This window comes from Rhinopithecus roxellana, chromosome 4 (genome assembly GCF_007565055.1).
Source record: "Rhinopithecus roxellana isolate Shanxi Qingling chromosome 4, ASM756505v1, whole genome shotgun sequence".
In the NCBI taxonomy this organism is placed as follows: Eukaryota; Metazoa; Chordata; class Mammalia; order Primates; family Cercopithecidae; genus Rhinopithecus; species Rhinopithecus roxellana.
The window spans coordinates 74,630,906-74,657,499 of NC_044552.1; the positions used below are offsets into that span (position 1 = coordinate 74,630,906).

A 26,594-nucleotide genomic window follows, 5' to 3' on the forward strand; every position below is an offset into this window, starting at 1 on the left:
AACCAAAGACTATTATTCCAAGTGAAGTAACTCAGGAATGGAAAACCAAACATTGTATGTTCTCACTCATAAGTAGGAATTAAGCTATGAGGATGCAAAGGCATAAGAATGATACAATGAACTTTGGGGACCGGGGAAAGGGTGGGAGTGAGGTGAGGGAAAAAAGACTGCAAACTGGGTTCAGTGTATACTGCCTGGGTGATGGGTGCACCAAAATCTCACAAATCACCATTAAAGAACTTACTCACGGCCGGGCGCGGTGGCTCAAGCCTGTAATCCCAGCACTTTGGGAGGCCGAGATGGGCGGATCACGAGGTCAGGAGATCGAGACCATCCTGGCTAACACGGTGACACCCCGTCTCTACTAAAAATACAAAAAACTAGCCGGGCGAGGTGGCGGGCGCCTGTAGTCCCAGCTACTCGGGAGGCTGAGGCAGGAGAATGGCGTGAACCCGGGAGGCAGAGCTTGCAGTGAGCCAAGATTGCGCCACTGCACTCCAGTCTGGGCGACAGAGCGAGACTCCGCCTCAAAAAAAAAAAAAAAAAAAAAGAACTTACTCACGTAGCCAAATACCACCTGTTCCACAAAAACCTATGGAAATAAAAAACTTTTTAAAGAAGTTTCCTCCAGAGTCATCTGCCTAATTAACAATAGTTTTTGTCTCTGAAGGCTCTCTTTGATTTTATAAAGTGACATGATTTCTTGCTTTGTTAGGAATACACACTGCTCTAGTCCTTCAATAGGCCCATCACAGCGTTTTGACTACAACCTGTTACATGAAGTCAGGTGTGGAATTTTCTACTTGTGGTGTTATGTCAGCCCTTAAAAAGTTTCAGGTTTTGGAGCATTTCAGATTTCAGATTTTCAGATTAGGGATGCTCAACTTGTAATGCGTTTGTTGACACACAAACTAAAACATCAAAAAGAAAAGTCAGGGTGATCTATTGTTGATGTTAACTGACTGCATGCATCCCTGGTGAATGTTTTCAATGGAAACTGCTTTAGAGATGGCAGAAAGATGAAATTCTTTCCATCAGTCCTACAAATACATAGTCCTATAAATTCAATTTTGTATTCAAATAATAATTGTCAACCCTCCACTTTAGATATCCTACCTTTTTTTTTTTGAGACAGGGTGTCACTCCGTCACCCAGGCTGGAGTGCAATGGCTCACTGCAGCCTCGACTTCCTGGGCTCAGATGATTCTCCCACCTCAGCCTCCCTACTAGCTGGTATTACAGGTACATGCCACCACACTGGGCTAGTTGTTTGTAGAAACAGGGTTTTGCCATGTTGCCCAGGCTGGTCTTGAACCCCTGGACTGAAGTGATCCACCCACCTTGGCCCCTCAAAGTGCTGGAATTACAGGCATGAGGCACTGTTCCTGGTCCCTGGTTTTAAATAGTACAATGCCCTATAACAGGTAATGGGAATCTAAGGAAATGATAGGCTCCAGAAGCTCTTTTTTTTTTTTTTTTTAGAACCATGAAAGTGCTAAAGTGTGTGTGTGTTGAGAGATGTTGCCATGTTGCCCAGGCTAGTCTCAAACTCCTGATCTTAAGCAATGCTCCCGCCTTTGCCTCCCAAGGTGTTGAGATTATAGGCATAAGCCACTGCACCTGACCCTAATTTTCTCTTTATAAAATGCTCCATAAAATTTGAATACAAAAGTACCACCATCCATATACTTACATACTTATTTTCAGTAAGGTCAAACACCAATGATGTAGTTTTTTGCACCAGAGATTCTTTATATAATAGAAGTCAATGGACTTAAATATCATGACTATAGTCTTCAACAAGAGAACAAAACTTAGATGTTTCTGGGAATCCTTTGTGTGTGAACAAGACCCAAAACCCATGTACAAACTAATGGCAGTGACCAGAATCCTCCTGTCGACTTTTAAAACTATCTACTTCATTATGAAGTGTGAGTGACAGAGGCTCAGCCAACAATAGCTTCCACTTTGCCACTAGATTGTCTTTGGAGTCTAAAGGCCTTACTACCAGATGGGGTGTTAGTGTGAGTGGATGGAATTATTCAACTAATTTCTTTGAAGAGTTCATTTAAGTTCATTGTGGTATTTTGCTTTTCTTAAACTAAAAAAAAAAAAAAAAATTTTTGCGGCTAGACAATGTGAGATATTGTGGTTTTTGAACTACAGAAAAATTGTGGCCAGGGGTGGTGGCTCACGCCTGTAATCCCAGCACTTTGGGAGGCCGAGGCGGGCAGATCACGAGGTCAGGAGATCGAGACCATCCTGGCTAACATGGTGAAACCCCATCTCTACTAAAAAATACAAAAAATTAGCCGGGTGTGGTGGCGGGCACGTGTAGTTCCAGCTCCTCAGGAGGCTGAGGCAGAAGAAGGCCGTGAACCTGGGAGGTGGAGGTTGCAGTGAGCTGAGATTGTGCCACTGCACTCCAGCCTGAGCAAACAGAGCAAGACTCCATCTCAAAAAAAAAAAAAGAAAAGAAAAGAAAAATTGGATGAATGAATTGGCGCAGTCTGTAGCATCTTTCTCTGACTTCTCCTTTGTGATAATAGCACACATTTGTCAACTATAAAATTAGATAGGGCTTGCTGTCAAACATTTTTTAATCTATGACTTGTCCCTTGATACAAGAAAGAAAAAAAATTAAAAATCATTTAATCAATTCTTAATGTTGAAAATATTTCTTCTTTTTGATATCAGAAATGATTATAGCTGAAGCTAATGGTTGTTGAACTGATCTTAGAATCAAAATTGTCTTCCACAAGCCACCATACAATACTTGATTTATCTACAACCTAATCCATAGAAGACAAACTTTAGCACTGTGGCCCAGGAATAAGGGACACAGGCCTAGTGCTGCCAGAAACCAACGAGGGCAAGGCTGAACCCCGCACAAGCATCTGCTGGTGGGGCTCATAGCCCAGGTGTATGTACAGGGCATGCAGAGGGGACAAGTGCCTGTTTTCTCCGCTCACCATGGCCTACCCACTGGCAGTCACACAGGCCTGCCTCAGCATCTGAGACCATGGTGTGGCCACTGCCTCCACCACCTTGGGAAGCCACCCTGGGAAGCTGACCTCCCCATCTACCTCAGAATCCATCTTTGCTGTGAAAGAGAGGCCCAGCTTTTTCTGAAGTTTATTTAATATGGCACTAATACATCCATGTTAGCCTTTGTATCATTACTGTTTGGATGCTATACCTTTTTGCATACAATTGCTTTCAATCTATCTGTGGATTTTTAAAGTATATCTCTTGGGGCTGGGCGTGGTGGCTCAAGCCTGTAATCCCAGCACTTTGGGAGGCCGAGACGGGCGGATCACAAGGTCAGGAGATCGAGACCATCCTGGCTAACACAGTGAAACCCCGTCTCTACTAAAAAATGCAAAAAACTAGCTGGGCGAGGTGGCGGGCACCTGTAGTCCCAGCTACTCAGGAGGCTGAGGCAGGAGAATGGCGTCAACCCGGGAGGCGGAGCTTGCAGTGAGCCGAGATCCGGCCACTGCACTCCAGCCTGGGAGACACAGCGAGACTCCGTCTCAAAAAAAAAAAAAAAAGTATATCTCTTGGTATTTTTTAAATTTGTTCTGATAATCTCTACCTTTTAATTGGAAAGTTTAGTTCATTAACATTTAATATTTAGGTCCATGATTTTATTATTTGTTTTCTTTTTGTCCCTTCTTTTACTTTTTGCCTACCTTTTTTTGGATTATTTGAATACATTTAAAAATTCCTTTTTAATTTAATCTATCAGTCTTTATTTTAGTTGCTGTTCTGTGATTACAATATACATCCTTAGCTTTTCATGCTCTACTTAGAATATAATATCACTTCAAAAAAATGTAGAAATACTGCATTCATATACAACCACCTAAACATCCCCCTTTCTGCTACTGGTGTCACGTGTATCATACCTACATACACTATAAACTCTATAAGACAACACTATAATTTTATGTAAAACAATCAATTATATTTTAAAGAAACTAAGAGAAAAAATTAGTGCTTATGTTTACCCCAATATTCACCATTTTCATTTCTGATGCATTTCACTTCTTCATCATTGAAGTACCCATCCATCATTTTCCTTCTACCTGAAGAACAAGTTTTGGAATCTCTTGTAGTACAGGTTTGTTGGTGATAAATTCTCTTAGATATTTTTCTTTTCTTTTCTTTTTCTTTTTTTTTTTTTTTGAGATAGAGTTTCACTCTTTTTGCCCAGGCTGGAGTGCAATTGCACAATCTTGGCTCACTGCAACCTCCGCCTCCCGGGTTCAAGCGATTCTGCTGCCTCAGCCCCTCAAATGGCTGGGATTACAGGTATGCGCCAAGATGCCCAGCTAATTTTGTATTTTTGGTAGAGACAGGGTTTCTCCATGTTGGCCAGTCTGGTCTCGAATTCCTGACCTCAGGTGATCCACCTGCCTTGGCCTCCCAAAGTGCTGAGATTACAGGCATGAGCCTCCGTGCCCAGGAGAGGCATTTTTCTTTTTAATTTTAGAATGTCTTTATTTTGCCTTCATTCTTTTATTTATTTACTTATTTATTTGAGAGACAGAGTCTCATTCTATTGCCCAGGCTAGAGTGCTGTGGCACAATTACAGCTCACTGCAGCCTCAAACTTGTGGGCTCAAGTGTTCCCCCAACCTCAGCCTCCTGAGAAGCTCCCACTACAGGCATGTGCCACCACACCAGCTAATTTTTTTAAAATTTCTTGTAGAGACGGGGTTTCACTATGTTGCTCTAGATGGGCTAGGCAGGTCTTAAACTCCTAGTCCCAAGCAATCCCCCTGCCTCAGCATCCCAAAGCACTGGGATTACAGGTGTGAGCTACTGTCTTCATTCTCACAGGAAGTTCTAGAATAAGATTACTAAGTTGATGGTTTCTTCCTCTCAACATTTTAAAGATGTTCCACTGTCTCTGACCTCCAAAGTTTCTAACGGAAGTCATCAGTTCCCAATTATTGTTCCTCCATGCCGAGACCAGTTTGGCTGTGGAGACCCTAACCCAGCAGCGCTAGAGAAATTAAAGACACACACACAGAAATATAGTGTGTGGAGTGGGAAATCAGGGGTCTCACAGCCTTCAGAGCTGAGAGCCTCGAACAGAGATTTACCCACATATTTACTGACAGCAAGACAGTGATAAGCATTGTTTCTACAGATTATAGATTAACTACAAGTATTCCTTATGGGAAACAAAGGGATGGGCTGAAATAAAGGGGTGGGTTCTGGCTAGTTACCTGAAGCAGGAACATGTCCTTAAGGCACAGATCACTCATGCTATCATTTGTGGTGTAAGAACGCCTTAAGCGGCTTTCCGCCCTGGGTGGGCCAGGTGTTCCTTGCCTTCATTCCAGTACACCCACGACCTTCAGTGTGGGCGTCATGGCCATCACGAATGTGCCACAGTGCTGTGGAGATTTTGTTTATGGCCAGTTTTGGGCCAGTTTATGGCCAGATTTTGGGGGCCTGTTCCCAACACCTGCATATTTAACGTGTCATGTTTTCTCTGGTTGCTTTCTAGATTTGCTCTTTACCTTAGGTTTTTAGCAGTTTTACTACAGTGTACCTAATTTATTCTGCTTTAAGTTCACTAAGTTTCTGGAATCTATAAATTTATGTGTTCCAGATTTGGAAATTTTTCAGTCATTGTTTTTTCAAAAGTTTTTCTGCCTCATTCTCTCCCTCTTTGTCTTCTGGGATTCTAATTGGAAATATGTTATAAGCTTGTACAGTTCCTCACATTCCTAAGGCTCTGTTTATTTTCTTCTAATCATTTTCTTTCTATTCTTTACATCGGATAATTTTAAGTTATTGGAACCTTTCCTCTGTTATCTCCATTCTGCTATTAAGCCCATCAAGTGAATTTTTATATTTTATAGTTCTAGAATTTACATTTTTTATGATTTCAGTTCTCTGCTGAGATTTCTTGTCTTTTCATTCATTCTGAACATATTTTCTTTACCTCACCCTTTCCCAGCAATTGCTTCCCCAGCTGCTTTAAAGTAGTTGTCTGCTAATCCAGTTCACACTGGGGTTAGTCTCTGTTAACTGCTTTTTGTCTTCAGAATGGGACACATTTTCCTCATTTTCAATTTTGGATTGTATCCTGGACCTTGTGAATGTTATACTGTGAATTTCATTTTCTTCACTGAAGACTGTTGACATTTTTGTTTTAGTAGGAAATTACCTTGCTTGGATTCAAACTACAAATTCTTCTCTTGGGCAGCAACTCAAATTTCAGTTTCGGACCTACCCCTAGTTGGGTAGCTGTTAGTCTGCCCTGCACATGCATGGTTCAGAAGTCAGTCAGAGATTTGGGCAGGGGTTACACACAGAACCTCAGGCTATACCAATCTAGTTCTCTCTAGGATCCATTTCTCATTTCCAGCAGCAGTTTCTTACTGCAAACTCTATCATCTGGTTTTTCAGGCCAGAAAGACTGGATTTTCTATGAGAATAGCAGGTATCAATGCAGCACTGATTTCACCCTGCCCTGAGGCTGGTATTAAAAAACAGGAAAATACAAAAAAAAAAAACCAGCCGGGCGAGGTGGCGGGTGCCTGTAGTCCCAGCTACTCGAGAGGCTGAGGCAGGAGAATGGCGTAAACCCGGGAGGCGGAGCTTGCAGTGAGCTGAGATCCGGCCACTGCGCTCCAGCCTGGGCGACAGAGCGAGACTCCGTCTCAACAAAAAAAACAAAAAAAAACAAAAAAAAAACAAAAAAAAAAAAAAACAGGAAACTCTCCATGCTGGACATTCTTCCAAGTGTTGTCTTTTCTCAAGAATCTGCCAGCCACTTTTTTTTTTTTTTTTTTTTTTTTACTCTCCAGGACCTTCACATAGTTGTGTAGAGTATTTTACTCAGAATTTATCATTGTTACCTGCAGAAAGATCATTTGGCTATGGCCTTACATACACTGAAGAGGTTTTAGTTTTTAATAGGGAACTTAACCCATTTATATTCCCTGTCAGCGAAATATCTGATCTTGTTTCACAATTTTTGTTCATACTTTTTTGCTGTTTTCTAGCTTTTGCTCTAAGAAATATTTTTTCTTTGATCTTTCATCTTTTCTACTTTTGTAGAAAAGATTTTCAAGTCATCTGAAAAGCAGAAGGCATATTTTAACTTCTAAAATACTTGACTGTATCTGTCTCCAATTACCAGTGTTACAACTGATGACACTGCCCTTCAAGACTGTAAACTCTCCCTGCAAAGGGAACAAAATTATCATTTATAACCAAAGGACTTGTTTCCTTTCTTCATCATTCTATTATTCTATTTCTGTATTCTGGCAGAGCTTCTTATGTTAGTTTTCCTACATTACTGATTTTACTTTCTTCAGTTTTAAGTCTACAGTTTAGTACTTCTACTGAAAATTTTAATTTATTTAATTTTAATTAATTTAATCTCTTATCTCATTTTGTTTTCTTTTATCACAGCTGATCTCAGTAAATCAGTTTTCAGCTCAATCTGTTGTCTTTTCTCAGCTTGGATCATCTGTATTGAAGAGTCCATGTTTTCCTGATTTTTGAATAATATAAAACAAAAAATTCCTAAAACATACTTCTCTTTGCTCTAGTAAGATCATCTGTAAAAGGATGTTATTCTTTCACCTTTTTTATTTTATTTTATTTTATTTTATTTATGTATTTATTTATTTACTGAGACAGACTCTCACTCTGTTGCCCAGGCTGGAGTGTAGTGGCCTGATCTTGGTTCACCGCAACCTCCGCCTCCTGGGTTCAAACAATTCTCATGCTTCAGTTTCCTGAGTAGCTGGAATTACAGGTGTGCACCACCACAATTTTTTTTTGTATTTTTAGTAGAGACAGGGTTTTATTATGTGGGTCAAGCTGGTTTCCAACTGCTGGCCTCAAGTGATCCGCCCGCCTTACCTCCCAAAGTGATGGGATTACAGGCATAAGCCACGGCACTCAGCTTCTTTCACCTTTTAAGAATTAGATTTATTGCTGCAGTATCTTTTGTCATTCTCGTATTAGGGTATTTTCTTAAGCAAGTGTATATAATCTTGAACAAGGTCTAATTTTGGTGCAACTCTGCAATCAAGATACATGGCTTTTACCTAGTTTCCCTCACTTCCCACCTAGTTGTTGTCATAATCTGTCTGTACTTTAGTTCAACATTAAAAAGTAATCAGTGTCATCCTGGATGTGTTCATAACTGTGGCAGAAATGTCTCCATAGTTTCCCTGCTAAGCATAATTCAGACTTTTTAACTAAGATACATATATTTGGTATTCATATTAAGAAACTATTCATCTACTTATATTTTATGAAGTTATTCTATGAAGAAAGGATGTTGAATTTTGCCAAATGCTTTGTCAGCCTTTAAGGTGATGATCATTGTATTTTTCCCCCTAGAAGCATAAAAATAATAAATTAAAATTAATATGTGTGTGTATGTGCATACCCATAACTGTTAGCCAACTTTCTAGTGATATTCAGTCTTTTATTTAGTATGAATATGCTGGTCTGAGTAGGAATCACATCATGCTGTTGCCTGATAATCTAAGAAAAATAGTATTATTTTTGACATTCGAATGCTATCTAATGCATTTTCATTATAACAAACAGTGAATAGCTGGGCGCGGTGGCTCACACCTGTAATCCCAGCACTTTGGGAAGCCAAGGCGGGTGGATCACCTAAGGTCGGGAGTTCAAGACCAGCCTGACCAACATGGGGAAACCCCGTCTCTACTAAAAATACAAAATTAGTCAGGCGTGGTGGCGCATGCCTGTAATCCCAGGTACTTGGGAGGCTGAGGCAGGAGAATCGCTTGAACCACGGAGGCAGAGGTTGCAGTGAGCCGAGATTGTGCCATTGCACTCCAGCCTAGACAACAAGAGCAAAGCTCCATCACAAAAAAAAAAAAAAAAAAAAAAGAATAAAACCCAGAAACTCCAAAGTTCACTGCTCTGATGGTTCTAGGGTCAGTCAGTCTGGGACATTTTTAGCACCTTGTGTCAATCTGCCAAAGAAGCAGAGTCATTTCAATTTATGTAGTCTATTTCCCCATAAAAATGTGTTTCTATTTTTGATTGAATAAATGTCTCAAGTTGAACTACTAATTTAATTTCAAATTTTTAACTAATTGAACCTACAAATCTATTATTAATTTGTTGTCAGAGTCTTCATCCACTTAAACAGTCTTATTATATTTCCCTATTGGAATGTCATGAAATTAACAACATTTTACTGCAGTACCTAAAATGTGAGAGTCATGTACGTGAAATTTTAAATCATGGATTTTTGTTTCTAGCTATTCTGATGTTTTTTTTTTTTTTTTTTTTTTTTTTTTTTCCCCAGAGACAAGGTCTTCCTATGTTGTTCAGGCTACAGTCAGTGGCTATTCACAGGCATGATTGTAGCTCATGTAGCCTTGAACTCCTGGACTCAAGCAATTCTCCTGCCTCAGCCTCCCAAGTAACTAGGATGACAGACATGTGCAAATGCACCCAGCCCCGACACTAGAATCTTTGAAAAGTAAAAACCATAATCCAGGTCTCTTCTGATTAAAAAAAAAAAAGAAAGAAAGAAAAGTAAAAATGTATTTACTTGTATGTAGACTTTAAAATATTTACCTACATGACAAAATTGCTAAATGAATAATTTACTTGAAGCTTTATAAAAATAAGAAGTTAAACACAAACTCTCTCTGCGTATATTTTATCTGAAACTTTTCAAATAATTTCCTATTCCTATGGATCTGATCCAAGATCCTCTTTATTTCAGGTTCAAGAGCCTTAACCAGATTGTCCTATGAAATACAAAATGAGTGTTTTCGGTTGGTTTTTTTCCAAGATGGTGGATTAGCGGCTTTCAGCATGCCTCAGACACTTGGAAATAGCAAGATAGTACATAAAGATCAACTCTGTGAGTTTTAATTCAAGGAGGAAAATGGAAATCTACTGGAGTCATAAAGGACATCCCAGAACCCAGGGGGGAGAATGCCAGAAAACAGCCCCCATGCTAGCATCCAGCTGACAAAGGTGAGTGAATCCCCAGTACGTGAGAAAGGATGAAGTCTCGCTCTGTGACTCACCTTGCCACTGGGAATCCAAGCAACCCAGGCCAAGGAAAAGCATTTTGCTTCTCCCAAGCCCTGTAGTTAACTTGAGGAGAGGATTGGAGACACTGGGAAGGAAAGACACTGGGAAAAGCTGCAGGCATTTTCCCAGATCTGAGACTGAGAGCAGGACACCATTTTTAATCTGGGCCATTCTTTGGTGACCTGCAGCATGTCTGTACGGGCATTTTAGTCTCAGGCCAGAGATTGGAACACCTGCTCCAGAGTTGGATAGGGGGCCTCCATATCCAGAACTGTGGAAAGTGCTTCAGCAGTAGGTGCTGGAATTGTGCTCTCCCCTGTCACAAGTCTGGCATGGAAGAGAGCTGCAGTTTCTCCTGGGTGGTGAGACTTGAAGCCAGGGCCAGCATGGAAACCTGCAACTGATCTGCGTGTGCCATCGCTGGGTGCCCCACCCTGCTTCCCTGAGATCATGGTGCAGCAGGGCCCTCTCTCTTCCAACCCCAGGCAGAAATCCAGGCATTTGGAATATGTACTTGCCTGAACCAGTAGCCTGAGCCATCCCACCGTTCCTGGACATAGACTGCAATGCTGTGAGGCTCTCTCTGCTCCACACCTAGGTGGATCTCCAGGCATTTGGAACACCTGTTTGCCAGGTTCAGCAGCCTAAGCTGCCCCAGCCTTCCTGTACAGAGATCCTGGTGCAGGGGGACCCTCTGTTACATGCCCAGGAAGATCTCCAGGCATTCAGAGCACCTGCATGCTTGGTCCAGCAGCCTAAGTTGCCCCACCCCTCCTGTGTAGAGCTCTTGGTGCATGGGGGCCCTCTCTGCTCCATGTCTAGGCAGATCTCCAAGCATTTGGAGCATCACTCACCTGGATCGGCAGCTTGACCTGCCCCACTCTTCCTGTGCAGAGAGTCTGGTGCAGAGAGGCCCCCTCTGCCTCACAACCAGACAGCTATCCAGGCATTCAGAGCACCCTCTCATCTGGTTCAGCAGCCTAAACTGCCCCACGCTTCCTGGGCATAGATCATAGTGCAGCAAGACCCTCTCTGGTCCATGTCCAGGCAGCTCGCCAGGCAACTGGAGCAACCACTCTCCTGGATTAGGAGTTTAGGCCATCCTCTCATCCTCATGCACAGAACTTGGAGCTGAGCAGGTTTCCCAGGTCCACACCTAGGAAAACCTTTGGGTACCTCATGGTCACCCACTGGATTCTCCCTTGGCACTAGTGCTTGTGTCTACCATCAGGGGACCTGCAGGATTCGCCAGGTCTGCCTCTGCCCTTCATGTCTCCCATTGCCACCCTCCCAACCCCTGTCACCATCAGGGCTAAACAAGGAGTGCAGACCACTGTGCCTTCTACAAATCAGCTAATTGCCTGGAGCAACAGAGAGCTTCTGCCAGTAAACAAGGATCAAGTATATACCCAAATACACTGGCTGTAGCTGGCTCTCACCTGTAAGTGCCATCTACAGGCTTATAAGACAAAGTTCACAGCCCAATATAAAACATGCTGAAAATATGTAACGAATCTGCACGTTGTGCACATGTATCCTAGAACTTAAAGCATAATAAAAAATATTAAAAAAAAAAAAACATGCTGAAAGAAGTACATAGGGTAGCTGGTCGCAGTGGCTCATGCCTGTAATTCCAGCAACCTTGGGAGCTTGGAAGGCTAAGGTGGACAGATCACTTGAGGTCAGGAGTTCGAGACCAGTCTGGCAAACAAGGTGAAACCCTGTCTCTACTAAAAATACAAAACTTAGCCAGGCATGGTAGTGGGTGTCTGCAATCCCAGCTACTGAGGAGGCTGAGGCAAGAGAATTGCTTGGACCTGGGAGGAGGAGGTGGTAGTGAGCCAAGATTGGGCCACTGCACTCCGCAATCCAGCCTGGGTGACTAAGTGAGACTCTATCTCCAAAAAAAAGAAAAGAAGAAGAAGGAGGAGAAGAGCAGCAGCAGCAGCAGCAGCATAGGGCTGTTCAAGCAAAGCCAAAAGATCTTACCGAGCATTCTCTACAGTCACATCCCCTGGGCAAGCAGGGAAAAGGGAAAGAAAAGAAAAATTAATAATAATAATAATAATAACAACAATAATAACAGCATTACAGGGAAAGAAAGAAAAAGAAAAAAAATCCTACCTGCATGAAAATAATTACAAAAATCAGAAGTGCCGGTGTCTGATGAGAAGGAACCAGCACAAGAATTCTGGCACCATGAAAAAGTTAAAGGTAGTGACACCACCAAAAAATTTTCTCTAGATCTCCAGCAATGGTCCCTAACCAAAATAGAAACTCAGAAATAACAGATCAGGAACTCAAAGCATAGGCCGGGTGTGGTGGCTCACACCTGTAATCCCAGCACTTTAGGAGGCCAAGGCAGCCAGATCACCTGCGGTCAGGAGTTCAAGACCAGACTGGCCAATATGGTGAAAGCCCATCTCTACTAAAAATACAAAAATTAGCTGGGCGTGGTGGCATGTGCCTGTAATCCCAGCTACTTGGGTAGCAGAGGCAGGAGAATCACTTGAACCTCGGAGATGGAGGTTGCAGTAAGCTGAGATTACATGACTGCACTCCAGCCTGGGCATCAGAGTGAGACTGTATCAAAAAAAAAAAAAAAAAAAAAAAAAAAAAAAACTTCAAAGCATGGCTTGCAAGGAAGCTCACAGAGATCCAAGACAAAGTTAAAAATCGAGAAAAGAAACTTCTAAAGCAATCCAAGAAATGAAGAGATAAACATCTTAAAAAGAAATCAATCAGAGCCTCTAGAATTAAAAAACTCGCTTAAGGAATTTCAAAATAAAATTGAAAGCTTTATAAATGGACTGGACCAAGCAGAAGAAAGAATTTCAGGACTTCAAGACTGGTCTTTTGAATGAACCCAATCTGACCAAAAAAGAAAAAAGAATTTTTAAAAATAAGTAAAATAAGCAAATTATTTGAGAAATGTGGGATTATGTAAAGCAACCAAACCTTCAAATTATTAACATTCCTGAGAGAGAAGGAGAAAAAGCAAACCACTTGGAAAATATACTTGAGGCAATAATTCAAGAAAATTTCCCTAGTCCTTAGAACATGGATAAATAAATTTGTGAAAAATGTCAAAAAAAAAAAAAAAAAAAAAGGAAACTTTCCTTATCTTGCCAGGGAGGTAGACATCCAGATACAAGAAATCCAGAGAACACCTGCAAGATACTATATACAAAATGAACATCACCAAGACATATATAGTCACCATACTGTCCAAGGTCAATGCTAAAGAAAAAATCTTAAAGGCAGCTAGAGAAAAAGGGCAGATCATGTACAAAAAGAACCCCATCAGGCTAACAGCGGACTTGTCAGCCGGAACCTTGCAAACCAGGAGAGCCTGGGAGCCGATTATCAGCATTCTTAAAGAAAAGAAACTCCAACCAAGAATTTCACATCCTGCCAGACTAAGTTTCATATAGCAAAGAAGAAATAAAATCATTTCCAGACAAGCAAGTGCCAAAGGAATGTGTTACCACTAGAGCAGCCTTACAATAGATCCTTAAGGGAGTCCTAAATATGGAAACAAAAGAATGATACCTGCTACCACAAAAACACACTTAAGTACATAGCCCACAGATCCTATAAAGAAAAAAAACAATAGAAACTACAAAGCAAACAGCTAACAATTTCACAATAGGATCATAACTGCACATATCAATATTAATCTTGAATGTAAATGGTCTAAATGCCCCACTTACAAGGCAAAGAGTGACAAGTTGGATAAAGAAACAAGACCCATCCATCTGTTGTCTTCAAAAGACCCATCTCACATGTAATGACACCCACAGGCTCCAAGTAAAGGGGTGGAGAAAGATCTACCATGCAAAAAGAAAACCAAAAAAAAAGGCAGAAAAAAAAATCTTATTATCAGATTAAATAGACTTTAAACCAACAACGGTAAAAACATACAAAGAAGGGTATTACATAATGATAAAGGGTTATATTCAATAAAACTTAACTATCCTAAATATATATGTATCCAACATTGGAGCATCCAGATTCATAAAACAAGTACTTATACACTTACAAAAAGACTTAGATAACCACACAATAATAGTAGGGGACTTCAATGCCCCACTGACAGGATTAGATCATCAAGGCAGAAAATTAACAAAGAAATTCTGGACTTAACAGTTGACCAATTGGACTAATAGCTATGTACAGAACACTCTATATATCAACCACAGAATATACAGTCTTCTCATCTGCACACAGAACATACTCCAAGATTAACCACATGCTCAATCATAAAGTAAGTCTTGATAAATTTTTTAAAAATCAAAATCATATCAACCATACTCTTAGACCGCAGTAGAATAAAAATAGAAATCAATACCAAGAAGATCTTTCAAAACCACACAATTACATGGAAATTAAACAACTTGCTCCTGAATGACTTTGGGGTAAACAATAAAATCAAGGCTGAAATCAAAAGATTCTTTGAAATAAATAAAAACAAAGACACAATATCCCAAAATCTCTGGGATATAGCAAAAGCAGTATCAAGTAAAAAGGTTGCAGCACTAAATGCCTACCTCAAAAAGAAAGATTTCAAACCAAAAATCTAACATCATACTTAGAAGAACTAGACAAAACAAGAACAAACTAACCCCAAGCTAGCAGAAGAAAAGAAATAACTAAAATCAGAGCACAACTGAACAAAATTGAGACTCAAAAATCCACACAAAGAATCAGTGAAACCAAAAGTAGGTTCTTTGAAAGGATAAACAAGATCTATAGACTGCTAGCTAGATTAAAAAAGAAAAAGACAGAGAAAATCCAAATAAGCACAATCAGAAATGACAAAGGTGACATTCCAACCAATCCCACAGAAAAACAAAAGATCCTCAGAAACTAATACAAACACCTCTACATACACAAACTAGGAAATCCAGAGGAAATGGATTAATTCCTGGAAACATACAGTCTCCCAAGATTGAATCAGAAAGAATTGAAACACCAAACAATATCGAGTTCCAAAATTGAATCAATAATTTAAAAACTACTAATCCAAAAAAGCCCTAGACCAGAGATGGATTCACAGATAAATTCTATCAGACATACAAAGAAGAGCCGGTACCAATTCTACTGAAACTATTTCAAAAAACTGAGGAGAGACTCCTCCTTAACTCATTCTACAAAGCCAGTATCACCCTAGTACCAAAACCTGGCAAAGACACAATGAAAAGGCTGATATCCCTGATGGACATAGATACTAAAATCCTCAAAAAAATACTAGAAAACTGAATTAAACAACACACCAAAAAGTTAATTCACCATAGTCAAGTAAGCCTCAGTCCTGGGATGCAAGGTTGGTTCAACATAAACAAATCAATCAATGTGATTCACCACATAAACAGAATTAAAAACAAAAATCATAGAATAATCTCAATAGATGTAGAAAAAGCTTTCAATAAAATCCAACATCCTTTCATGATAAAAACCCTCAAGAAACTAGACATTGCAGGAACACACCTAAAAAATAATAAGAGCCATCTATGACAAACCCATAGCCAACATCATACTAAATGGGCAAAAACTGGAAGCATTCCCTTTGAGAACTGGAATAAGAAAGGATGCCCACTCTCACCACTCCTATTCATACACTGGAAGTGCTAGCCAGAACAATCAGGCAAGAGGAAGAAATAAAAGGAATCTAAATTGGAAAAGGAGAAATCAAACTCTTTCTTCACAGACAGTATGATTCTATACCTTGAAAACTCTAAAGACTCCATCAAAAGTCTCCTGGAACTGATAAACAACTTCAGGAAAGTTTCAGGATACCAAAATCAATATATAAAAATCAGTAGCATTTCTATACACCAATAACATTCAAACTGAGAGCCAAATTAAGAATGCAATCCCATTTGTAATAGCCATACACACAAAAAATGCCTACGAATACATCTAACCAAGGAGGTGAAGAAAATAAAGAAAATAACCAAATGTTAATTTTATAGTGATGTCATCACATATTTGAAATAAATGAAAACAAGTGAATTTATATAAAGTGAAATATATATATACACATATATACAAACATACACTAGAAATGTTATTTAAAATAAACTAAACAGGTTGGGCGTGATGGCTCATGCTTATAATCCCAGCCTTTTGGGAGGCTTAGGAGGGAGAATTGCTTGAGCCCAGGAGTCTGAGACTAGCCTGGGCAACATAACGAGACCCTAACTCTACAAAAAAAAATTAAAAACTAGTTGGGCACAGTGATACATGCCTGTAGTCCTAGCAACTCAGGAGGCTGAGGCAGGAGGATGGTTTGAGCCCAGGAATTCAAGGTTACAGTGAGCTATAATCACACCCCTGCACTCCAGCCTGGGTCAGAGCAAGACCCTGTCTCTAAAAATAAATAAAGTAATTAATTGATTAATTAAATTTAATAAACATTTTGAGACTGCCAGAAAGGAAAATCCCTAGAGACCAAAAAACAAAGAGAAAGCTAAAAACTAAAGTAGTAATCATGCCAGGCACAGGGACTCAAGCCTATAATCCCAACATTTTGGGAGGCTAAGGCAGGAGAATAGTTTGAGCACAGGAGTCTGAGACCAGCCTGGACAACAGAGGGAGATCCACAAAAAATTTAAAAGTTTGCTGAGCCTGGTAGTCCAAGCTACTCACAAGGCTGAGGCAGAAGGATCGCTTGGGCTCAGGAGGTCGACGATGCAGTCAGCAGTACCACTCGCCACCGTGCCCAACTAATTTTAAATTTTTTGTACAGATAGGCTCTCATTATGTTGCTCAGGCTAGACTCAAACTCCTGTACTCAAGCAATTTTCCTGCCTAGGCCTCCCAAAAGGCTGGGATTATAAGCATGAGCCATCACGTCCAGCCTGTTTAGTTTATTTTAAACAACATTTCTAGTGTCTTGTAGTGGTATTGCACCACTGCACTCGAGTCTGGGTGACAGAGCAAGACTGTCACAAAACAAAACAAAAATAAAACAATACAAAACAAAAAATAAAGTAGTAATCACAAGCTGACACAGCTGCATGGTGTACAGAGGGTGAGGCCTTGGACCCAAACAAGGCATGAACTGGAAGTTAGGGCTAGAAAAAATGGTGAAGTGCAGGACAGCAGTCTTTGGTCCCTTATTCCCTCCACCCACCTCAAGTATGACTTCCCCTTCTCTTCTACAAGACCGTCCGAGACACTCCACTCCACAGTTATTTACTCTCTTAGGTTCCTAAACTTGGTGTTGCTTTACATGACCACCAATTATTTTCGATTAAAACTAATAATGATTAGTCCTCACAATTTTATATTAATGTTAATAATTAATTTGTCTATAAATTAACAATAAATTAAGTTATTCTAAACAATAAATTATTAACTGATTAGGCTATGATTGTAGCCCCCATCACCAACAACCATCCATTCTTGCCCAGGAAATTGAAGCATTATAAGTAGAAATGAAGGGAATGAGATGAATGAAGCAGAAGGAATTAAACAGAGGGGCTAAAGGATTAATAGAGAAAAAAAAAAAGTATGTTCTTCTCCATCAGGCATTATTTTCTAGACTCCTAACCTCTAGTTTTTTGTCTCTGTTGAATGGCAGACACACCATTCACCCAGCTGTACAACTCAGAAAGTTAGAAAGTGTCCTTTCCTTTTTCCCCAGTATCTAACCTATATCCAAGTGCTGTCTACTTCACCTCCTAAATCTCTCTCAAATCTATCCTTCTCTCCATATCCATTGCCATCACCTCGTACCTGGGTTTCTTAACTTAGGCACTACTGCCATTTTTGGCTACATAATTCTTTGTTGCAGGGGTTACATTATAGGATACTTTGGCTATATTCCTGGCCTTTACCTACTAGATGCCAGTAGCAGCCCTCTCCCACCGGGTGAGAGAACCAAAAATGTCTCAGGTGTTACCAAATATTCCCTGGTGAGCAAAAGAGGCCCCTCGTTGAGAATCACTGCCTTATACCCTTATACCAAGGTATATTCATTGTTGTCTAGTGTGCTACAACAGCTTCCTAATATGTCTCCCTGCATGCACCATATTACTATACCCCATCTAGTAACCTATTCTCCAAACTACAGCCAGAAGGGTATTTCCAACTCAGATCACATCAGTCCCTGCTTAAGATAAGCTTCAATGGCTTAGCGTTTCTCTTAGAATAAAATCCAAAATCCTTATTATTGCTACAAGGTGTAGCTCTTACCTCTACAGATTTAACTTGTACTTTACTGCATCCTTCTCCCCCTCACTCTCCACTCTAGCCCCACTGGCTACCTCAAATGGGTCATTCTATCTCCAGCCACTCGGCTTTGCCTCAACCCTCTGCCAGCTCTTGTAGCAGTCTAAGAAGTTGCTTCTATTTTAAAAGATGGATGGATGGAGAGAGAGAGAGAGAGAGAGAGAGAGAGAGAGAGAGAGATCCATCGATCTGGGGCTGGGCGCGGTAGCTCACACCTGTAATCCCAGCACTTTGGGAGGCCAAGGCAGGTGTATTACCTGAGGTCAGGAGTTCAAGATCAGCCTGGCCAACATGGTGAAACACTGTCTCTACTAAAAATACAAAAAATTAGCTGGACATGGTGGCAGGTGCCTGTAATCCCAGCTACTTGGGAGACTGAGACAGGAGAACCGCTTGAACCCAGGAAGCAGAGGTTGCAGTGAACCGAGATCGCACCACTGCACCCCAGTCTGGGCAACAGAGCAAGGCTCTGTCTCAAAAAAAAAAAAAAAAAAAAAAATTATGACCTAAAAAAAAGTTGAATGCATTTTGATAGCTGGAAAAGAGGACACTCTTCTTTTTTTCTTCTCCCCCTCCCCACCTTTTTCTAATGTAGTACTTTGAGTTGCTGTTTTAAGAAAAGGACATTCTTTCTCTGGGACAGGATAGACAGAGATCAGTGATGACCATAAGGCAAAAAGATCGAAAACAATGTGTAAAAAGAGTCACAAAACCTAAGTTCTCGTCTTTGTTCTGTCATTCACTATCCATGTGATTCGTTTTTAATTTACATATAATATGTAACTTTTTTTGGCCTACAGTTCTATGTTTTCAGCACATGTAACCACCACTACAATCAGGATGTAGCAGTTGCATCCTGACGCTGCCCCTTTGTAGTCAAACACCTCCTTACCCTGGACCTTGGCAATCACTGCTCCATTCTTCGTCTTATAGTTTTACCTTTTCCTGATATGCTTAGGCTCTCTGAGTTTTTTTCTCCATGAATAAAATTATACACACACACACGCACACACACACATATACGTCATCTTCATTACATTAAAATATTAAGTTATTTATGATGATTGTCTGCTATGGCTAAAAACCTGCTCTATGACAAGCATCCCATTCCTTCCACAGTTTATATTTAGAAAAGGCTTTCTCTAAGTTTGTCCAGTTTTTGCAATTCTGCATCTTGAACTTTCAGTCTTCTCCAGAAGGGTGGCTCCAGCTCAGATTTCTGCAGGTTACTCCGATACACCGGTAGCTTTGTTCACTCCTACAAAGCTAGGAGCTGCAAAATATTCCTTTACGCCTCCTGGTGGCTGTCCTTCCTCAGTTAGTTAACCACACTGCCATAGTCTAAGCAGCCTAATTATCCTTTCAGCAGTCCTTGCTACAGGGATTCCAAAATTGTTCTAGCTCTTTGCTATTTATGAGCATAGCTTGTCACCGAATGTCTAAAGGTAATACTGATGCCACTGTCAAATCAACATGTCAGCTGTCGTAGAGACAAGCTTCACTTCCACCTAGATAGAAGATCTAATATTAAAAAGCTCACTCCCTTGGCTCATAGGGTTGCTAACACTAGTTAATCACAAGAATGCTATATATAACATTATATGGATTTTAATAAGTACATCTGCAAAATCACTCATAATTCTTTTGTAGTACAATGGATGAGGTATAATTATAATTGTTTGAATAACTGGATCCAAAAAGTGGTGATTAGTTAATTGATGTCTTCCTAAGACAAGGCCTCCAGTGGTATGCAACAAGTAACTTAATTTAGTCCTATCTGATTTACACATTTTAATTAAGGAATGGCTAAAGATATAGAAATATGATTATCAAATGTATAAATGTCATAGTAGGGATAGCCAAAAACAAATTATGTTAGAATCATAGTTCAAAAATACTTCAAACATACTCCATTTGCAAAACAAAAATAAATAAAAACAAAAAACAAAAATAAAAAATACTTCAATAAAAATCAATAAAATGGAACAACATAGACTTAATAGGTTGAAATGTAATATGAAGAAAAAGAAATTCACTACACAAACATAGAATGAGAGAGACCTAGTTTCACAGCAGGCTACATAGTAAGATCTTGGTCTGTTAGCAATTTTAAATTCAATATACGCCATCAATGTGGCACAGCTTACTTTAAAAAAAAAGTTCCCACTATGACATTACTCTTTTCAGACTCACTAATGAATTCCACGTTACTAATTGCAATGGTTAATTCTCAACCTCATTTCAGCTTGTAGCAGCATTTCACAGAAGGATTCATCAACCCTTTTGTTACTACTTTTCTTTTCCTCACTTGACACTCTCCTGGTTCTCCTCCTACCTCACCAGCTGCTCTTTCCTGCCTCCTTTAAGACTGATGACTTCCAAATATACATCTCCAGCCCAGACTTTTCCAGTGAAGTCCAAACTCTTATATGCATCCCCCTTGGTCACCACAGAAACCCCTACCTCCACCTCCCTACCCAAATCTGCTTTTTCTGTAGTCTTCCCCATCTCAGTAAACAGCAACTTCATCCTTCCAGTTGCTCAGGCCAAAACCTTTGAGTTGCTGTTGATCCCTCTCTCTTTTGTCATACCCATAGATCCATTCCATCAGTAAATCCTGCTGACTCTGCCTATACAGTATATCCAGAACCTGCCCTCTTCTCATCACTTTACTGCTCCATCACCTCCCCTTGGGATTGTTGCTGTAGTCTCCTAAATGGTCTCCTTACTTCTAACTCTGAAACCCCATACCCACACTCTATTCTCAATACTGCAGCCAGAGAGATCTTTTTAAAACATGCAATCATCCCGTGTTCATTCTAAGACTATTTACTGAGAACCATCTATGTGTAAGACACTGTTATAGGTGCTGAGAACACATTTGAGAACAGAAGAGATAAAAATCACTGCCCTCATGAAGCTTTTGTATCCTGGAAGGGAACAGACAATAAACTATAAATATAATAAATAAGTAAATTATATGGTAGATCCATAGTGCTATGGGTAAAAAAGAGAGCAGGGTAAAGGGAAGTAGTACCAAGAAGAAAGGGATGTGTTACAGGTTCAGGGAGACAAGTCTAGGCCTTACTAGCAATGTAACTTCTGAGCAAAGACAAAGGAGGTGAGGGCTTAGCCATCCAGGTATCTGGAGAAACAGCACTCCAGGCAGAAAGATGTTCCCATTAAGTCTCTCAGGAAATATCTGTGGCTTCTTAGACCTTTAACTGAGCACATGATGGGCTGAAAGATGCAAGATCTTAAACTTGTTGTTTTTAATCTAAATATTACTTGTATTTTAATTTTTAAGTACTTAATAAGCCACAAGTGCTTTTTTAGAAATGATAATTTAAGTGAAGTATTAGAAACTATTCATGCAAGCAAGTTTTCATTCTTTTTCTAAAATTTGATTATGAGTTTTGTCTTTCATTTAGTTGAGTTTCTTTCATGGCCCATAAAAAGCAGTCCAAAAGGCCCGCATTTTTTTTATAAGCACATATGACATATCTAATATTTAGGGGAAAAAAACACAAAAAAACAGCAAGTGCACCAAACATGGGAATCAACTAGATTTAGCTTGCTAAGAATATATAACTTTTCAAATACAAATATCAAATGATTTTTCAGATTAAGCCAGTTATAAAACTAGTAATAAGCAAAGTAATCAGATTTACTAACACAATAAATTTAGTACAAAATTATGGATTTTTAAAAGCTTGTTAGTTTCCACCTAATTGGATGACTAGCACAATGTTTGTTTTTACCTTCCGGTGGCCTGTTGGATGTTGCCACAACGACGACCCCGTTTTTGAACAGATTTTCAAAAAGCTGTTTCAGAATCATGGCATCAGCAATGTCAGTGACCTATTGACAACAACACATTTGTTTTATTTTAATTTCACTTCTGCTCTAACAAATTTGCTAATGGATCATCTTTTTTTTTTTAAGATGGAAGTAAATTCCAAGAGAAAAATTCTAATTATCATCATAAAGAAAAGAGTAGATAATTAAAATCATGAAACACTGTATAGCAGCCTTTTAAACTTGACTCTGCTTTTTTGCAAGCCTATCATTTCTACACAAATTACCAAATGGTTCTATGATAACTTCTTTTATAGAACTACAGGTGGAAAGCATAGATAATTGTCCTAAACATTTAGGAAGTCTAATTAATTAGAACTAACATGACCAACACCCTCCTCCTCTTCCCACCCGTTTCCCACCCCCCCAAAACAAGAGAGATGAAAAAATAATAATAATAAAATATACAGGCTGTTTGAGATTTCTAATACCTTTCTGGCAAAGGTCCCTGGAAAGGTGACTTTAAATGGTCATGGGACTTTAGAAATAAGGACAAGTAGCCAGTGAGACATAATCAGCTGCTGTTGAAAATAGAATGATATGACATAGATACTATTGTGCAATTGTTGCACAAAACAATTCAACAGATGGCCCATCACAAAAATAAGCAATTTCATTGTTCTTTTTAAGTGCCTTCTATTACTGTCCATGAATAATCAAAAGGCACTGCAGTCACTTCCAGCACAGCCAGCCTCTGCTAACCTTCACAAACACAAATATTCCTTCTACCAAAAAAAAAAAAAAAAACCCAAAACAACCTTTCAAGAATGGCTAATACAGTCCCTTAAAAAAATAACTTGTGACAATACTAGAAATGCATAATACAGATAAAACTATTCCATCCAAGTTAGGTTATAGAGAAATATAACTATTGGTCTTTTCTAAAATTGTTTTTTAAATTCACAATTACGAAGTAAGCTTAATGATGTAACTTTTTCTAAAGGCTTTTAAAATTCACAAAGAAAGACAACAATTAAGGAGGGAAAGAAGTTGACTCCAAAAATAAATTTGTAATGAAGATTGACATCAATCATTGTAAGTATATAATAACATGGGTTTTAGATACTCCCAGTGTAAAAATGTCTTGATCTTTCTTTGATAGCACATTTCAAATAATCTCAGTACAACTTGCTTTACATATATCCACAAGATATAGTACATTGTTATTTTTAAACCCCATTAGAGGACATAAAAATTGGTGAATTCTTTCAATTAAATCAAAATCCTAAAAGTTACAAACTGAATGGTTATAATGCAATTAACAATAACCTGGGTTGCACAAGTCTAAATCACTTTTCTTTTTACAGCTAATATCTTACTCAAAGGTTTAATTATTTCTTTCCCACCTGAAAACAAAACCATGAAATAGGGATGTATTTTTTTATTTTTTATTTTTTATTTATTTATTTTTGCTGTCTCAGGTTATAACCAAAAAACTACTAAAGATTCCTTACATTAAAAAGACTTCGGGAACTTCAAAATGGTGATTAAATGAAAAGGAAAGTAGTGCTGATATTATTTAATTTAGAGTTTAGGATCACTGTCAAATTTGGCTTCCGCAAAAACACTGACAGAGAAAGTCCTTTTCAAATGCTTGAACACCAGTGGCATTTCTGATGAGAGAACAGAACAAGCTTGCACATTTTAATAGTAACTGCACTTTTAAATTACATTGCCAATACACTGACTTTTTAAAAGAACAATATCAATGAAAGGTTGCCCGATTTTAGAGAATAAAAATGGTCATTTGACTATATCATTAATGTCTTTGAAAAAAATGTAAAATAGCCTTTGTGCCCTAAGGTTTAGAAAACTGAAGGGACATTTAGCTTATGACACAATGCAAAGGTTTAAACTGAAAGTTGAAGAGAGCCAACAGTAAAGGCTTGTGGTTGAGTTATAATTTGCTGTTTTTATATTTCAGAATGTTTTTGCCCTATCAGAGCAAATTAGCTTGGAGAAGCTATGACTAATTAATAAAGCAGGAGTCACTTGGTGTAGCTGGGTGCCAGTGTATACTCTTTTGATCTTGTCCCCGCACTTGTTCAGCCTTGCCGGGGAACAGTAATTTTACAGTATAAGTGAACAGAAGACAATTGGCCACACATTCTTGGAGAGCTAGCTTTTTCAGTACCCAGCATTTCATTACCACCATGAACAAAAGAGAAGGCTACAGATTACCAATAAGGGTAGTCTGCTAATACAGAGAGTGGAGACATTTCATTAGCATTAAAGAGAAAAGATTTTTTTATAACCTAGAGTTGCTTTCCATTATGACTCACTTAAGTAAAAAAGGAAAAAAAAATCTAATGGTGAATTTACATGTGTGAGTGCTTGAGTCTCAGTCATCCTCTGATTGGTACGGTGCCATATAATGAATGACAAACATAAGCATGCATTATCAGTAATTAGGATTAGCACAAAAATAAGCACCTAGTTTTTATTAGCAGTTTTTAATAGCTTTCTTCCTGCTTCATAAAAATGGTTAAAACTATTTTTTAAATGATATTGATAGCTTATAGAGGAGAATTTTGCATGATCTTCTGCTCATCAGAATTCTTTTTTTTTTTTTTTTTCTGGACCAGTATTAGTAAAACATCTATTCAGTGTCCCTCTCAGAAGAGATATGAAGAAATAACATTTAAAAAAATCAGTTTTCCTCACTAATCTGATGTCTTCAGAACATAAACAGTTTAACATGTAACATAAATATTCCAAGAGGACATAATGAAGATCCTAAGGAAAACTCTTTTTTTTTTTTAATTTTTTTTTTATTATACTTTAAGTTCTACGGTACATGTGCATAACGTGCAGGTTTGTTACATATGTATACTTGTGCCATGTTGGTGTGCTGCACCCATCAACTCGTCAGCACCCATCAATTCATCATTTATATCAGGTATAACTCCCAATGCAATCCCTCCCCACTCCCCCCTCCCCATGATAGGCCCCGGTGTGTGATGTTCCCCTTCCTGAGTCCAAGTGATCTCATTGTTCAGTTCCCACCTATGAGTGAGAACATGCGGTGTTTGGTTTTCTGTTCTTGTGATAGTTTGCTAAGAATGATAGTTTCCAGCCGCATCCATGTCCCTACAAAGGATGCAAACTCATCCTTTTTTATGGCTGCATAGTATTCCATGGTGTATATGTGCCACATTTTCTTAATCCAGTCTGTCACAGATGGACATTTGGGTTGATTCCAAGTCTTTGCTATTGTGAATAGTGCCGCAATAAACATACGTGTGCATGTGTCTTTACTCTGAAGATAAGCTATTATTTATTTCACCAACCAAAACACATTAAAAAAAAAACCTATCCAAACACATTTCTCAACCAAGATAAGAATCGAGTCTCTAACACCTCAGGTAAAACTGAAATGCAACTACTTGAGCGTAGAGGGTGGGAGGAGGGGGAAGAGCAGAAAAAAGAACTATTGGCTACTAGGTTTAATACCTGGGTGATGAAATAATCAGTACAGCAAACTCTTGTGACACATGTTTACCTATATAACAAACCTGCACACATACCCCTGAACCTAAAATAAAAGTTTAAAAAAGCTGAAATGCTACACTTAGTAAGGAAGACCAAGCTAATGAAGAGCATTCTGCAAGTGTAATCTGAATGCTTACCAAAACATAATCTTTAAAATTCCTTAAATTCAAGAGCACAAAAAAGGAGTATATCCATGTTTTTAAGCAGCAATAATTACCATTCATCTCCCTAGTAAAATAAATATTATATTAATCAACACCATCTAAAGGCCAATAATAACTAGCTAAAAATCAAGGCTACTAATACGATTCCATTTTAAAAGTGAAGTGGTGATTGTAGATATACTGTCGCTAAGAATAAAGTGCCTCAAAAATTCTTTCCTAATAAATCAGCAAGTATTGTACTAGGCTTAATAGGCTTAAGGATAATTTTTAGGCTCCACCACTAAAACATCTACCAAAACCCCACCCAGCTCTAGAACTGTATATTTAAACACATAATACAAGACTCTTCATATACCAAGGAAAATGTATAGCATAGCTGTTACTGGTAAACAAGAGCATTAGTGCTGGACTTAAACTGTTAGTTACCAGCTGTGTGACCTTGGTCAAGTTACTGAACCTCTCTGACCCTCAATTTCCTCATCAATGCAACAAAAGCAGTAATAATACCTACCTTGAAATATTGTTATGAGACATAAAGTAAACTCTCAAGAAATGAGAGACTATTAACTTTGACTATTACCTATGTATGATATATATTCTAGTATTAATATAATTCTGTATTATTAATGTACAGCTACATAGAATTTTAGCTGTAGCTAGAATTCTATTTAGCATTATACAGTTATTAAGAACACAGGCGGCCGGGCGCGGTGGCTCAAGCCTGTAATCCCAGCACTTTGCGAGGCCGAGACGGGCGAATCACCAGGT

At 38.9% G+C, this 26,594-nt stretch overlaps 1 protein-coding gene across 1 annotated transcript in view; it reads right to left on the minus strand.

The window, feature by feature from the left end:
• Positions 1-26,594, minus strand: part of AFG1L (AFG1 like ATPase) — a 221,276-nt gene that overhangs the window by 126,160 nt on the left and 68,522 nt on the right. Inside the window, exon 6 of the mRNA XM_010382494.2 lies at positions 22,074-22,173. Coding sequence (XP_010380796.1) covers positions 22,074-22,173 — 100 coding nt within the window. The remainder of the gene's footprint in view (positions 1-22,073; positions 22,174-26,594) is intronic.